At 45.3% G+C, this 16,514-nt stretch overlaps 1 protein-coding gene across 4 annotated transcripts in view; it reads right to left on the reverse strand.

The window, feature by feature from the left end:
* Nucleotides 1-7,743: 7,743 nt before the first annotated feature.
* DCPS (decapping enzyme, scavenger) overlaps nt 7,744-16,514 on the reverse strand; it is a 67,134-nt gene continuing 58,363 nt past the window's right edge. For 2 of the 4 annotated variants that reach the window (XM_082200643.1, XM_082200644.1), the window contains exons 5-6: nt 15,092-15,202; nt 7,744-8,171 (exon numbers count right to left, since the gene is read on the reverse strand). In XM_082200643.1, the coding sequence (XP_082056769.1) occupies nt 7,905-8,171; nt 15,092-15,202 (378 nt within the window). In that variant the 3' untranslated portion in view covers nt 7,744-7,904. Of the gene's footprint in view, nt 8,172-11,993; nt 12,674-15,091; nt 15,203-16,514 lie in introns of those variants that run through there. The other 2 variants (XM_082200646.1, XM_082200645.1) reach the window with 2 other exon arrangements.

The following is a 16,514-nucleotide window of genomic DNA, read 5'->3' on the forward strand; positions in this document are numbered from 1 at the left end:
CTTCCTTTATCCCTTACAGAGGTCATGTCCACACCATACATTTAAAGCACTCTTATATCACTTATTTATAGTTGTCATCACAAAAGTAGGGGTCATGTCATAGCTGTGAGTATGGGGGAAATCGATCAACGCTTTTTTAAAAACAGAAAAGCAAAAGTTCTTTAGGAAGGATTTGGGAAATAAACATCAGTTTGCACTTTGTGCAAAAGCTATGCATGCTTTGTTTAATGTGTTGCAAATTCCTTCACTCATGTGAAATGTTTGAATCTGCTTACAAAATATAAAATTTAAAAATCACATTGTAAAAACAAGGGAATATCTATTTCAGCTAGCTTTCAGCACTCTCCTAAATAAATAAAATCTTTCAACTTGCTGTGTATAAGTTGGCATTTCTTTAACATGTGTGCATGTAAAAAAATGTTTCCCGGATTTTTCCTGACTTAAATTCACTCCAAATATGGGGCAGGGTGTGTGTGTGTGTGTGTGTGTGTGTGTGTGTGTGTGTATTGCAGACAGGTGCTATGAATTTATGTGGGCTCACATATACATTAAAACTTGAAATGGATTCCGATCAAGGTGCAATATAGAAGAGATTAGCAGTCCAGTCCTATACACATCTCCTCAGAAGAAAGCTTGATTGCATTCAGTGGGACTGACTCTCAGGTAAGTATTTATACGGAATTGCAGATTCAGACTGCAATCGTATGCCCACTTACCTAAGAATAACCCCCACTGAACTCATTGGAACTTACTTCTGAGTAGACATGTATAGGATCACACTGCAAGTTGCTACTGTGAAAGGTGCTCCCTGCTTTTTTTGCATTGAGAATGCACCTAAAACAAGCAAAAGATGAAGAGAAAGATGGTTGGCATATCCACAAACATTGCTTGGTTGCAGGGCCAGATTTAGGTTTGATGAGGCCCTAAGCTACTGAAGGTAATGGGGCCCTTTATATGTCCAGCTGTCCTTTGTCAACGACAAATTGTCGCTGTTTTTTGTGTTGAATATATGATACAGTATATGGTAATTTATGGACCTAATAGGTATCTGAAGCCATTTGCACATAACAAAATATGTATTTTATCAAAGTAATTGTTGAACTGAAATACAATTGAGAAGAAGTGTATTAATAAAGGTAAAGCGGCGGGGTGCGCTCCCGTCGTTCGGTCCCAGCGCCTGCCAACCTAGCAGTTCGAAAGCACCCCCGGGTGCAAGTAGATAAATAGGTACCGCTTACCAGCGGGAAGGTAAACGGCGTTCCGTGTGCTGCGCTGGCTCGCCAGATGCAGCTTTGTCACGCTGGCCACGTGACCCGGAAGTGTCTTCGGACAGCGCTGGCCCCCGGCCAATAGATGTGAGATGGGCGCACAAACCCCAGAGTCTGTCAAGACTGGCCCGTTCGGGCAGGGGTACCTTTACCTTTAAAGGTACTCCTGACAGTGGTCCAGTCACCGACAACTCTGGGGTTGCGAATTCAACTTGCCCTATAGGCCAAGGGAGCCAGTGTTTGTCCGCAGACAGCTTCCAGTTCATGTGGCCAGCATGACTAAGCCGCTTCTGGTGAACCAGAGCAGCGCACGGAAACACCGTTTACCTTCCCACCGGAGTGGTACCTATTTTTCTACTTGCACTTGATGTGCTTTTGAACTCTTAGGTGGGTAGGAGCTGGGACCAAACAACGGGAGCTCACCCCGTTGTGGGGATTTGAACTGCTGACCTTCCGATCAGCAAGCCCTAGGCTCTGTGGTTTAACCCACAGCGCCACCCGCATCCCTAAGTTTATTAATAGTGAAGTACAATTAAGAGGAAGTATATTAGTAGTGAAATAATTATTAAGCTCTAACAGTATGTAGGTTTTATTTGATTTGTTTTTTATCTTATATTTTGGAAATCTATATCCAGGTTTTTTTTACTTCAATTTGAGTGGGGCCCTAAGCTATAGCTTGTTTAGTTTATACATAAATCCAGCACTTCTTGGTTATATCAGTTGATGGCACACTGTATTTGTTCTTGACACTTAAATTCACCACAGGGCTCCACGAAGCCCTCAGGGCAGATTACCAGACAACGTAAAACAGCCATGAAACCACAGTAAAGCTCGATCAAAAGCTATCAATTAAAAGCAAGATCCCCAAACAAGCACAATAAAACAGCTTCAGGTCATTAATAAACAGTCCACTTCTCTAGGCAAGCAAGCCCTTCCCAATTAAAATTAAACTCTGCTGCCAAACGCCTTCTGGAATTAAAATAAAAGTTTGGGGTTTTTTTTTTTTACAATTGTGAGGGAAAAAATTCAGATGGAACTCACCAGAAGTCAGTTCTCGCACCTCTCAGGTGGCGTCCATTGCCATCCGAAGAGAACAAGGGAGGTGTTCATGGTGAGTTCGGGCACAAAACATCCCTCAACCAGGGACCACAGCCTGCTACCCGTTGCAGCCTCCTGATTCTAATTGATACTTTACTAATGTAATATAAAGCACAGAATAAAAAACATGAGCCTTGCTATATATTAAGAGTCATGGGCTGATTTAGCACCAGTTAGTATTATTTGCCTATTTCATTTGGAGTGAGACCAAACAAGCAAGAGCCTCGTTGCTGCAGCAGCCCATGGTGGAAAATAAGATACAGCTGCAAAAAGTATGTTTGATGTTAGCAGCAGCATCCTGCTTGCTATCCTGAGCCACTGCAGCAACAATGAGGGCCAGCCACTTACCTTACGCTTTAGAAGTTATCTTCCAAAAAACAAACATGTTCCTCAGAAAACAGCATGTTACTTTACCCTTCAGTTAGAAAAATACCTTCTTAATCCCTCTAAAAGAAACATGTTTAGCTTTTTAGGATAAATCCACCCTTCTGAAGGTAGCCATATTGCAGGTTTAGGTAGAAGAGAGCAGTTTCTGTTTTACTTGCAAAAAGAGGCACATCCAGTCGTTTGACTGGACACACCTGTGCAATCTTTGCTCTCCCAGGTCACACATTACAGCTTGCCTGGGTTTCATTAATTGTCTTGTCAGCTAGGACCAAACAGCTGGGGAAAAGTCAACCAATAATAAATCAAACATGGTACAACAAAGTGTGGTGTAACTTTTAGTGTTGGACCAGGACCTGGGTGGGAGACCTGGGTTCTAATCCCCACTCAACCATGAAGCTCCCTACATATCCAGATGAGTCAGTGGTAGTTGCAGTAGTATACTGAGAATCTCACAGCTTCAAAATACAAATTAAAACACAAAATGCATAATAAAAACATGAACAAAATAATCCCATAACCATTGCTCCTCCCACAAACAAATTTTAAAGGATATTGAATGTTAATCAGCCAAAAGCACTCTCTCAACATAGTCTACTTCACAGGGTTGTTGTGAAAATGAGTGTGGAGGAAACCTTTATAACACCCCAAACTCCACTAACACGAATACTAATACTAATACTAATAATAATAATAATAATAATAATGCTTGATGGGCAAGAAAAGAACTTTGATGGCTGACACAGAAATTAAATGGATGTAAGGTTTTGTTTGTGTTTAGAATAGATTTTAGAAAACTTATTGATTAGAATATTTGTGTGAGATAGTATGGGAAAAATATGAAATAACAGTTACAATCTTGCTTAAAATGTATATAGGAAGTGCAGTGCAAGCGATGGAAGTCAGTCAATGAAATTTTATTATTGAGATATTTGTAGAATAAATTTGGAATAAATTCTTCCAACTTTTTGTCTTCTTCTCTTTATTTTTTCTTTTTCTTTCTTCTTTTCTTCCTTTTTTCTCTTTTATATATATATGTGTGCTTATCTGAAATATATATGTATGTATTTCAATATTTTGCTTATATTTTGTAATAATTATGTTAAATAAATTAAATAAATGTCCAAAAAAAGAGAAGAAATTAAATGGATTAAAGCCTATTGAAATGCAGTTCAGAATCAGAGGCATTTGATTAGAAAACGTTAAGTTATATAAGAACATAAGAACAGCCTGCTGGATAAGTTCAATGGCCTATCTAGATCAGCATCCTGTTCTCACAGTGGCCAACTGGGAAACCCACAAACAGAACACAAGAGCACCTTCCCCTTCTGTGGTTTCCAGCAACTGATATTCAGAAACATTGCTGCGTCCAACTGTGGAGGAAGAGCAATAAGCATCATGCCTAGTGGTCACTGATAGCCCTCTCCTCTATGAGTTCTCCGCCTTGACAGCAGGGATGGGGAACGTGTGGCCCTCCAGATGTTGCTGGACTTCAACTCCCAGCAGGCATAGGCAACATAGCGCATGGTCAAGGATGATGGGAGTTGGAGTCCAACAACCCTTGGAGAGCCACAGGTTGGCCACCCCTGGGCTGCAGAAGGGAGCTGGGCTTGCTGAGATGCTTGCAGGTAAACATACAGAGAGGGTGGGGTTCCGTGCATATTTCTGCACCAGCACTATCAGCTGTGCTATGTAGGACAGCGATAATCGAGCTTCCATGCTGTGTGTCCAAATGGATTTTTGCATGGCTGCCAAGTCTAGTCACAAGCTGGGAATTCTAGGAAAAAAGCAGCAGCTTGCTTCATCCTTCATTCTGCAGGCGCTGCCAATTACACACAGACAAAGAGAGATTTTGTTTCTTGTGGGTTTTTAATATATATATATATATATATACACATACACACACACACACACACACACATATATATATGTGTGTGTGTGTGTGTGTCAACCTCATGATTTCAAAAGTCCCAAGAACTGCATTCCTGAGTATCTGGACACCCTGGGTTTTACGTATGTGTTCAAATCATCAGGCACACCCTACAGAAAACTTGTAGCATCCCCCTTTGTTTTTGTTTTTTTAACAAGCTGTTCCTTCAAGCTCCGTTTTGTATGCACCTTTCACAATGAAAGAAAAGCTCGTGATCCTCTCTGGGCCACTGCAAACTACAGGTGCGCACAGGAGGAAGGTGGCATCCTGATTTTAATCAGGGTCATGGCGAGGGGCAAATGTTTAAAGGCCCCACTCCCTCACGCTCTGCTCCCAATCCAGACTGAGCCCAACCCTACCAGCTAGTTTGTGAATGAATGAAAAATCAACGACACATAACCAAGCCTATGTGTAAACGTTACAAATGTCACATCTAGACAGGTCTTCAGTCACTGTGCTAAGCATCTCGTCTTTAGGAGTGTTATTGGATCATTTGCAGTGTTTCCCAAACTTGTGTCTCCAGCTGTTTTTGGACTACAACTCCCATCATCCTTAGCTAGCAGGACCATTGGTCAGAGATTATGGGAATGCGGGTGGTGCTGTGGGTTAAACCACAGAGCCTAGGACTTGCTGATCAGAAGGTCGGCAGTTCAAATCCCCGCGACGGGGTGAGCTCTCGTTGCTCAGTCCCTGCTCCTGCCAACCTAGCAGTTCGAAAGCACGTCAAAGTGCAAGTAGATGAATAGGTACCGCTCCGGCGGGAAGGTAAACGGCGTTTCCGTGCGCTGCTCTGGTTCACCAGAAGCGGCTTAGTCATGCTGGCCACATAACCCGGAAGCTGTACACCGGCTCCCTTGGCCAATAAAGCGAGATGAGCGTCACAACCCCAGAGTCGGCCACGAATGGACCTAATGGTCAGGGGTCCCTTTACCTTTACCTTTTTATGGGAACTGTAGTCCAGAAGGAGTTGGAGACAGAAGTTTGGGAAACACTGATTTGATCTTGTGTGAGTACCTTTGGCCCTCCAGATGTTGCTGAACTACTCTTTCCATCATACCTGCTGGGACTGATCAGATCTGCAGTTCAGCAACATCTGGAAGGCCAAAGGTTCCTCACACTTGATTTTCTGGCTCTTAATGTAGAGGAAAGACAGTGGGAGTGCCTGTCCTTTGAGGAAGTTATTTACCCATTGCAGCTCTTGTTGAGTTGCAGTGATAAATCCAGAGCTGTGACGGGAAACCTCCTCTGAAGATGAGCAAGTTCAGCTGTGTGCCTCTGCACTGTAGGACCAAATGAATGATCTAACTGCACACAGCAGAAATCATCACATACACCCTGCCACCCAGGAGAGGTTCATTGGAAGGAAGGCTGGAGCAGTCAAGCATGTAGACAGGCAGTGGGGCGGCTTCCCCAGAGAATGGGAGCCTTTAATTATTTAATTAAGCACTTTATTTGTGGCCTGGAGTTGACAGACTCAGCAATGTTCTGCCGAAATCCGAGGCACCAGATGCTAATTTCTACTCCCCTCCCCTCCACCTCTTGCCACACAACACATCCTGTTTCTTCTTCCCCTAGCAACAGGCACCATCCCCAGCCCCCCTCCCTGAAAACCCTATACAGTGGTACCTTGGGTTAAGTACTTAACTTGTTCCGGAGATCTGTACTTAACCTGAAACTGTTCTTAACCTAAAGCACCACTTTAGCTAATGGGGCCTCCTGCTGCCGCCGCGCTGCCGGGGAACAATTTCTGTTCTCATCCTGAAGCAAAGTTCTTAACCTGAAGCATTATTTCTGGGTTAGCGGAGTCTGTAACCTGAAGCGTATGTAACCTGAAGCGTATGTAACCCAAGGTACCACTGTATAGTTCTGCCCTCAAAGCACTTCAGTGAGCATGCTCAGTTGTGACAGAACACTCTGTTTTGGGATGGAAAACTAGAAAGGGCCAGGTCTCACCCTGGACTGTGTTTGTTTGGTTCCAGACTCCATCTGTTTGTCTGTCCTTCTGGCATCCTTCTGGTGCAGGGGGAGCAGGGTGCCCCCTCCCTAAATATTTTATTCAAGTTGGCACCACTGCCATGTATGTTTACTTGGAAGTGTGATTGTGTGCAGCAGGGCTTACTCCCATTTAATGTGTGTATATATGTAGGATTGCAGCCTTAAGGAATTTTAATTGTAGGAGGACCAGATTGCATTTGGGATTAGGGGAGGAAGGAACACAATGTATATATGGAGATACTGTATACTGAATCAGACCCATGAACCACTGAGATCACTACTATACATCCGGACTGGTTGAAGCTCTCTAGGGCAAAGGTGGGCAACCTTTTTTGGCTCCCGCGGGTCAACTTTGACAGGTGAGCGGGAAATCCCACCTGACAATCACATGGTGTCATTATGACATCTGGGTTTTCCTAAGTGTCTGACCATCACCTGGCTGTCGGGTGCTTGGTAACCACAGCATGAGGGGTGTTGTCAGCCTCATGCTTAGTACTTACTCTGGGAAGAGTCTAGGGACCAAAACATGGGCAGGATTTAAAAAAAACTCTCGCAATGTAGTGAGCACTATGGTAAAAATTGAGTTTTAAGAGAATATTTTACAATGCTGTTGGAAAAGAATATCTTGGGAAACCATGGAGGGAAGTCCTGGGATTCAGGGAATCCTATGTGTAGAACAGGGGTCAGCAAACTTTTTCAGCAGGGGACTGGTCCACTGTCCCTCAGACCTTGTGGGGGGCCAGACTATATTTTGAAGGGGGGAAATGAACAAATTCCTATGCCCCACAAATAACCCAGAGATGCATTTTAAATAAAAGGACACATTCTGCTCATGTAAAAACACGCTGATTCCTGGACCGTCCGTGGGCTGGATTTAGATGGCGATTGGGCCGGATCCAGCCCCCGGGCCTTAGTTTGCCTACCCATGGTGTAGAATGTCTAAGATTTATGTGTGATAATTGTTAAAAGCCCACACACACACCAAACATTAGGACACCAGATTGGGGAGAGGTGTTTTAACTAGGGGTGGCAAAGCATGCTCCCAAAAGGGGGAAAAAAGTCAATGCATCCAGAACATACCCATTTATTGACAGGAAGGAAATGCTCCAACAGCAACACGAAATATAACCTCCAATCTTACAAAACCATAAACAAAATGTCTTAAAAAAGCAATATAAAACGATCCCTATGAAACGTATGTACACTTAGTTCAACGGTCTTTTGAGAGTTTAGACGCGACCAGCTTCCTGGAATTTCTTCAGCAGGGGTTCGTCTGCGCGGAGGGCAAAGGTCAGGGTGCATTTCTGATAGTACTGGGAGTCGTGCTCCAGGTGGTCGATCACATCCGAGAGGAGGTGGGCTCGCTCCACGGTGCATCCAGGAGCGTCGTAGCCGAGGGCGGTGAAATGCACATGGAGGTGGAAGTAGGAGGGCTGGTAGTGCAGGTAAACTCGCAGCTGAGCCCCACCAATGCCAAAGCGCTTCACTATGGCTTCCTGGAGGGAGGGGAAAAAAACGCTTGAAACCAGAAAGAGCCAACCTTTTCTGCAACCGCACCACAAATCATGCCAATATTCGTCTGCATTTCATACACCAGTCCAAATACTTTCGAAAGTGGCCATTACACCAGCACAAAGCAGAAGAGTAAAAAGTGGCCTCAGTAAAGACTCTGGCCCCAGGAAACCCGTTGAGCTAAAAGTCCAGGGCAAATGAAAGCAGACTCAGCTTGGCGCTTAAAGGTAAAGGTAAAGGAACCCCTGACCATTAGGTCCAATCATGACCGACTCTGGGGTTGCGGTGCTCATCTCACTTTATTGGCCGAGGGAGCCGGCGTACAGCTTCCGGGGCATGTGGCCAGCATGACTAATCCGCTTCTGGCGAACCAGAGCAGCACACGGAAACTCCGTTTACCTTCCCACCGGAGCGGTACCTATTTATCTACTTGCACTCTGACGTGCTTTCAAACTGCTAGGTTAGCAGGAGCAGGGACCGAGCAACGGGCGCTCACCCCATCAATGGGAATTGAACTGCCGACCTTCTGATCGGCAAGTCCTAGGCTCTGTGGTTTAACCCACAGCGCCACCTGTGTCCCAGCTTGGCAGTTAGAAGACATCTAACTTCGGCCTCTGGCCACACCCATCACAGGTGTATGGCCTGCAGAAGCTTGCCCAGAAGGGATTGTGGTCCTTGTACTGAAATGTTTTCCACACCTGGTGCATCACTTTGGCAGGAACAAGAGACAGAGCCCTTTTGGTGGTGGCCCCAGATGTAGGGAATGCTCTTCTTAGGAAGGCAACCAGATGTTGGGGGGAACACTCCCAGACATTGCCAGACTCCAACTCCCACAATCCCTCACCATGGGCCACACTGGCTGGGGCTGTGGGAGAGCCACAGGTCCCTTTTCCTTGATCTAGATCCTTTCCCCATACCTGGTATTGTATGTGCAGGTTGCATTTTATGTGTGCGGAAGTTTCACAAACACAAACAAACTCACTCATTGTCTCCCTGATACTCAGTAGCCATACGAAGCAGAAAACCCTCGCAACAGACGCGTCACGTGGGGCTCCTTCTGTTCTGCTCATCTGTTTTAATTCTTATTTCCCTTTGGCTACCTCAATAACAAGGCCCACTGGGTTGAGAGCGTGGTGGGTGGAAAAGATGAATTGCTGGCATCTTTCCCTAAACAGGGACCTTGCTTGGCTTTTATTGCGTTCCATTCCAACTTTTATCACACTGGAGGGTTTGGCGAGTTACAGGCTCCCATTACCGGAAAGTGTAATCAAAGCTATAAACAGAGGCACTGAACTTGTCAGATCCGCTTCAGAAACACCAGGGCTCTTATTTTGCTTGAGAATGCAGCGAGCCTTGGCCCAGTCTCAGACTTCATCTCCTGGGAACTGTGTTGCAATTCTAGTCCGAATTCTTCCAGGGGGTAAAGATGGGGGTGGGAGGAGAATAACTATCCACATTGGTTTTACTTCCCTGACCCTAACTATGCATTTTACTTGGAAGTAAATCCTACTGAATTCAAGAAGGAAATCGATTCACACCACTTGACCCCACCCCCAAAAAAGGTTAGAGGCGGCACAATGGGGCAGGGAACACAAATAGCTCAGTGCACAGCAAAGGCCATCAAGCAAAAACCATTTTTGTCTGCCTCCAAGCGTAGGCAGCGTATGTCAGCTGACCCCTACGAAAACTCAATTTGAAGCTTAGTTACCCCCTTGGAAAAGATCAGGAAAAAGAGGGAGGGAAAGTGAGAGAAAAGCAGCGCATTCCAAAATAAACACTCCATGGACGATCTCATTGGTTCTGGGAGGGGCAGACTCTGTTCCAGCTGAGGATCCCAATTCCAGGTTCTTCCCCCAGAATGAGCCAAAGAGGAACTGCGTCTTTTTCGCTCTACAGCCAGATAACCCTGACACCATCTTCATAATAATAATAATAATAATAATAATTTATACCCCGCCCATCTGGCTGGGTTTCCCCAGGCACTCTGGGCAGCTCCAAATAGAATATTTTAAAAAAAACAGCATTAGACATTAATAACTTCCCTAAACAGGGCTGCCTTCAGATGGCTTCTAAAAGTCAGATAATTGTTTATTTCTTTGACATCTGATGGGAGGGCGTTCCACAGGGTGGGCACCACTGCCAAGAAGGCCCTCTGCCTGGTTCCCTGTAACCTCACTTCTTGCAATGAGGGAACTACCAGAAGGCCCTTGGCGCTGGATCTCAATGTCCAGGCTGAACGATGGGGGTGGAGACGCTCCTTCATGTAGCGTTCTGTAAAGTAAAAACCTTTTTTCTTTTTCTTTTTTTCTTTTTGAGGGGTTTGTGTGTCATGAAACCATCACTCTGTGAGAAAACCTATATATGTAAAGGATGTATAAATAAAACCTTGGCTTTACAGTGAGATGATTGGAACAGACATATAAAGGAGGCAGTTTTCTGCACACAGGGATCACTAGAAATAGCCTAAGGGGGTGGGGCGGGGGGGGGCAAAGGTGCTGTCAAACTGGCCAACAGAGCAGAAAAATAAATACAGTAATGGCGTGACTTAAGGCTACAACCCTCTGCTTACTTGCAGCCAATAACTCCCACTTTTACATGTAAATTAATTTGTTTGGCACATACCCTTTATGCCCCATAGATTAATTTATGTGTAAAAGTGGAAAGGAGTGGCTGAAAGTCTCCAGCACACAAAGGACTGTGGGGAAGGAAGGAAGGAGGCAGAGAGGAGTTTGCACCTCTGCTACTTAGCTAGGTACATCTCTGGAAGGAAGCCTTCCTTTTATGTAAAGAACTCTCCTATGTACAAAGCCTCTCCTAGCATGACAGTCTAGGGTAACTGCTATCATGAAAGATAATCCCTTGAATGGGACATCAGTTCTCTGATTTGCCTTGGAGATTTTCCTCTACGACAACAACCTACAGGAAACTGATCATGTTGCTCTATTTCTGGGATGCAGAACCTGCCCTGTCGACGTTTCAACTTTGCATAGAAATGTTGTAAAGTAGAGCTCCTGCATCTCTTAGCATTTTGGTCCCACGCTCCACCCCAGCGAGAAGTCTTGTTCAGATGGAACTCTGCTCATATCCTGAGACTATGTGTGCTTTTTGGCTTCGCCCTGAACAATGATAGTTTTAAAAAAATAAATCCTCAAGAAATCAGGATAGCTCAAGCTAAGTATTTGTGAGAGGAGAGTATTTTCCTCTCTCTGCCAATATGCATAATGGAGTGTCCCCAGAATTAGCCCCCAGAACGTTTGCCACATCTCATGTAAGTAAGTACGTCCATGCCCTTGTTCACATATTAATTAACTCTAGGAAAGTTATAATCTAGCAGGCACTTTCCCCAGAAATTGAATTAAGCCTGGGGCACCTCAAGTTAGCTGGCTGGGAGCTCAGATTGTTCCGGGGACTCTTGTGACCGAGCTACAACCGTACGGTGGGAAAGTTTCATTGATACGGCTGTAACAACTCTGTGCTTGATTTAACACAGTTTTCGTTTGCACTCAACAAGATCACCTTCTATGTCAGACCCCAAACCCATCAGGAAGTCGCTTTCCTATAACCCACTGTGTCCAGCCTTTCCCCACTGAGGCTCTTTCAAGCTCCACATCTCTGTCCAATTTAGCTTTGCAGAACACTCAAGAGGCTGCTCTACGCTACTCTGTTCCAAGATTCTCTGACCCTGTGGATTACTGCCAGAGGTCTGTCTTCAGATTTAGTTGGATCCCTACCCTTGCCTCCTCTCCTGGGTCTCTCAGTGATGTTTGTTGTTTCTCTGGAGCCAGTGAGGACCCTTGGGGGAAGCACAAACCAACATTGTCCCACAAAGAAACTTTTTTCTATGCTGAAACTACGTAAGCGAAGTTCCAAGGCATCCAGAGTGGATCTGGATGTGGCTAGGAGAAGCAAAGATGCTGGCATGAACTTGTTGGATTTCATGGCAGGAAGCAGAAACAGACCGACCTGGCTCTGTTTAAACTCCACTATCACCCAAATCAACAATTTAGCCATTGTTAGGACCCAGTCATAGGTGATGGTTAAAAAATGTGAAAATGGAATAAAGGCTATTTTTGGTTGCACTGGTTCCAAGTTGCTACCTGCTGTTTATACAAAGGCAGTCCCCTCCCACCCTGGATAGAATATTTAAAAGACAAGTGAAAAGCTCATACAATTTTCAGCTGTATGGCTCTACTATATATAACTGGCTGAACAGGAAGCTAAGCAGGAAGAAGGAATTAGAGAGGTTTTCCCACTTGAACACAGGACAAGAAGGGGATGGATACATGTTAAAGCTTCCATTTTTGTTCACACAGATCTCTTCAAAGTATTTTAGAAACAAGTCTACAGATGCAACCTAGGGAAGGTAGACATTGAAATTAGTTTGGTTGCAAGTGGAAAAAACTTATCTTATTCCGTGTTCCTGTTTAGCTACGTGCCTGAATCCCTGGGATTTCATTGGTACTTTGGAGCGCCTTGTGGTCAGGTTCTGGAGGAGGAAGCAGGTCTCAATCAGGGTCTCCAGTAAACCATCTTCAGCTCCTTGCCTCCTGCACCACCAGTGCCGTAGCCCCTCAGCGGACCCTTCTGTTCCAGCCTGAGCACTGCCAGCTGACCTCCCAGGCCAAGGGGGACACATACTTGTGGCTGATTGTTTCAGAAGAGCACAATGCCCCTACCAACCCTTGTTGAACATCTTCTGTATTCATGGAAATAACCAGAAGACCTTATCATTGATATGCTGCTAAAATGCACCATTAGCTAGGAAAAACCTCTGGTTTCTGAAGCAATTAAGTGATGCACGTGGCATTTCGAAAGCACAGATGAAAGCTGGGTGAAAAAGAGGGCGGGTCTCCTGCAGCTTTAACATTTGTGTGCAAGAGAGAATTAAAATTAAAGGGGCAGGAGCTCTGTCCTGCTTTTCACCTGCCCACCCTACACATTAGGTGGGCAGAGAAGGGATAGTTTTTGCAAAGCTGATCTACGCAGCTCAATTCTATACCCATGTTAATGTGCACAGGACTGCGGTCTCTCCCAGCCTTTAAGCCAATTCCTCCAGAATTTCCATGTGGGTGCCAGCTGTTCGGCACAGTGCCACTCAATTCTGAAGAGTTCTGCACAACATCTGGCCCCAGAGAGACACATTTCATTTTGTCAGTTTTGTCTGGCAGCAGGCAATTCATCACTAGGGAGAAATAATTGTCCCCAGAAGACTAAGAAGTGGTGGCAGAGGGAAAGGAAATGGGGAGGCAGAAGAGGGGGGAGGGCGGACCATAGGCAGGAGAAGCGGTAGATCCATACCATGGTGTAGAAACTGCTGGGTCTGAAATATTCAAAATAAATTGTGAAGAGTAAGCATGAATTCTTCTGGATTGCCAGCTGAGATGCTGACATGGGCAAATGCCTCACAAAATTCACAGGAAATGAGTAAGCAGCTAAAGAGGAACAGAGGGCCTTTCAGATGCCACCCCCCAACCCCCAAATTTCCTCTTGCTTCTGGTGCCAGTAAAGTTGATATGTGTATCACACATGTATGCTGGGGGATGGGTATCAGCTATAATCCTTTTCACAACTTTGGGCGCCTCAAATGCGGGTGGAGGTAAGATAGGCTTTCTAGCCCCAAAGAGGGAGGAAAAAAATTTCAAAAGCAAAACCTTAAAGAAAAGTTCAAGGTTAGCACTGTTGTGAAGGGTGGAGAGAAGATATAAGGAAGAAAGCTGTGCTGTACCAAGTCAGGTTTTATTGGTCCATCTAAGCTCAATGCTGTCTACACAAACACGAAGCGGCTCTCCAGAGTATCAGGCAAAGGCCTCTCCCATCCTTATCCAGAGATTCAATCTTGGATCTCCTGCATTCAAAGAAAGTGCTCTACCATGGAGCTGGACCCTTCCCCAACTAGCATGCAGGTATTCGCTACCTGTGTGTTTGTGATTACTTACGTTGCGTGCAATTAGATCATTCATTTGGTCCTACAATGGAGAGACACAACACCACCTGCTCATCTTCAGAGGAGATTTCCCGTCGTGGCTCTGGATTCATAATTGCAAACTACCTAGGGCTGCAATTGGGAACCTCCTCTGAAGGCAGACAGGCACTCCTGCTGTTCATCTCTGCATTTGGAGCCAATCAGGTAGGGGGGAACTTTGGTCCTCCGAATATTACTGAACTACAACTCCCACCACTCATGGCCATTGGGTCTACTTGCTGGGGCTGATGGGAGTTGTAGTCCAGCAACATCTGGCAGGGCAATGGTTCTCCACACCTGATCTACATGAATTCTTCTTCTTCTTGAATATCCTCGTGTGCTCAAGCAGTACAGTGGTGACTTACACGGCCTTTAAAAGTAGCATAATAAAAACATTTTTTCAAGCTGTAGTGGGGGTCCAGTATCATACTAATGATGTGTGGAAAGCAGGACTTGGTCACCACGACACTATCATCTTAACTGCCACCAAGGTGGCCAGCTTCAGCTGCAGCTTTCTGTTTAACAGCAATTTGATCTACAGCCATGAGCTCCATGCCACAAAATATTGTTTCTTCCTGTTTTTTTATTATTATTTCTACATCAGACCACTGTTAAATGCATAGTAGTAGGCTAGGGTTCCCCCTCTTTCATCTCCTTCATCAGTTGGCAACTCTATGATCCATTAATTTGGGGGAGCAGGGATTGCAGTTCCCCACAATGAAAGAGAGCTAGTAATGGGGGGGGGGGACACACACGCTGCGACTAAAATGTGACCTTGAGGAACAGCACCTGGATTGCCACAACTGCCTGCTTATTTTGTGCAAAGGTGTGTGAGAGAAAGCAAGCAGATAGTCAGCAATGAACAAGGAAGCTGGCGTGAGCTCCGCTAATACAGAATCAGGAGGGGGGGGGAATCAATTAAAAAGAGATGAGGAGGCTCACCTTCCCTTCTCGTGAGATGTTCTTCAGCAAAGGCAGGTGCTCAGCAGTAAGATCCCTGAGGGACTTGATTCCCCGGCAGTGGCAGATAGCAATTAAGTATAAATCATCTACCTGTAGAGACAGAATAGACGGCAGAGCTTAGATATGCTGAGAAAAGATTATTAACTTCTGCCAAAGCAAATCATGAATTCCAGGCACCCAAATAAAGATGCAAGGCAGAGGCCACCTACCTTTTCGGACCCACAAACACATTTACAAACCAGAGCACGTTTATTGGGAACCGCACAGCAACCAAGCACACACTTTCACCTAGAAGTAGCCAATATGGTGCCTTCCAGATGTTGTGGAATACAACTCCCACCAGCCTCAGCCAGTATGGCCTACAGCTGTGCATGATGGGAGTTGAAGTCCAAAGCATCTGGACAGCTACCTCTGCCGTAACCTATTCTATTGGCTACAAGAGAATGCCTCCTTCAAGCCTACCCCAGAAAACACTCTGGGTGCCAAGGAAGGCCTCGGTGGCAGGGAAGGCCCAGCTGACCGTACCCCTTGGAAGGCTCAGCATTAGTAAGAAAGGGTCCTTTGGCAGCACGTGCATGTGCCCCTTCACCTGAATGAGATAAAGACACCCTAAAGGCAGGGTCAATGACAGCTAAGACAGCAGCTCCCAATGGGTGGTGGTTGGCTGTTGAATGCATGCATAAGTGTCTGCATGTAGACATGCATTAAACACTCACAGCAGCAATAATAGAAACTACCTTCTTAGGAAGACAGACTAGTTTTCTGGACACATGGGGTAGTATCAAATGTTAGTCATACGAAGACGCACTTAACGGACATGACTAATTTAGGTCCATGAATTTTAATGGGTCTATTTTGAATAGAACTTAAGCAGAACCCACTAACTAACCCAGCAGGCTAGCAGAAGCCGGCCCAGGGGCTCCTGCTAGTGCAATGGGGCTTTTCCTGCTCTCCCCCAAATCTGCTCCAAAGGGTCAGGAGAACCAGCAGAACAGTGGATGGGGGAAGAAGGAAAGGAGGATTGTTCTGTCTGGCAAGCAGAAATAAAAGAAGTGCCATGCTGAATTCCTACTATTATGTTTTTTTTATGGATGAGCACTTACCGTATTTTTCGCTCTATAACACGCACCAGACCATAACACGCACATAGTTTTTAAAGGAGGAAAACAAGAAAAAAATATTCTAAACGAAATAGTGGATATATGATTTTTGTGGTTCATGCTGTGGCCACAGACATGTGATCTGACAGTGAGTTTGGAGTAGCCCAATGCAAAAATCCTGAGGATCCATGTGGATCCATGCTTTGTAACCACGGAGGAGGGAAGGAAGGGGAACCATGGATCCTCTGCTCACGACTGCAACAGATCCCCCCCGCCACCCGCAGGGATTCGCTCCATAACAC

This window comes from Podarcis vaucheri (genome assembly GCF_965113315.1).
Source record: "Podarcis vaucheri genome assembly, chromosome: 15".
NCBI lineage: Eukaryota > Metazoa > Chordata > Lepidosauria > Squamata > Lacertidae > Podarcis > Podarcis vaucheri.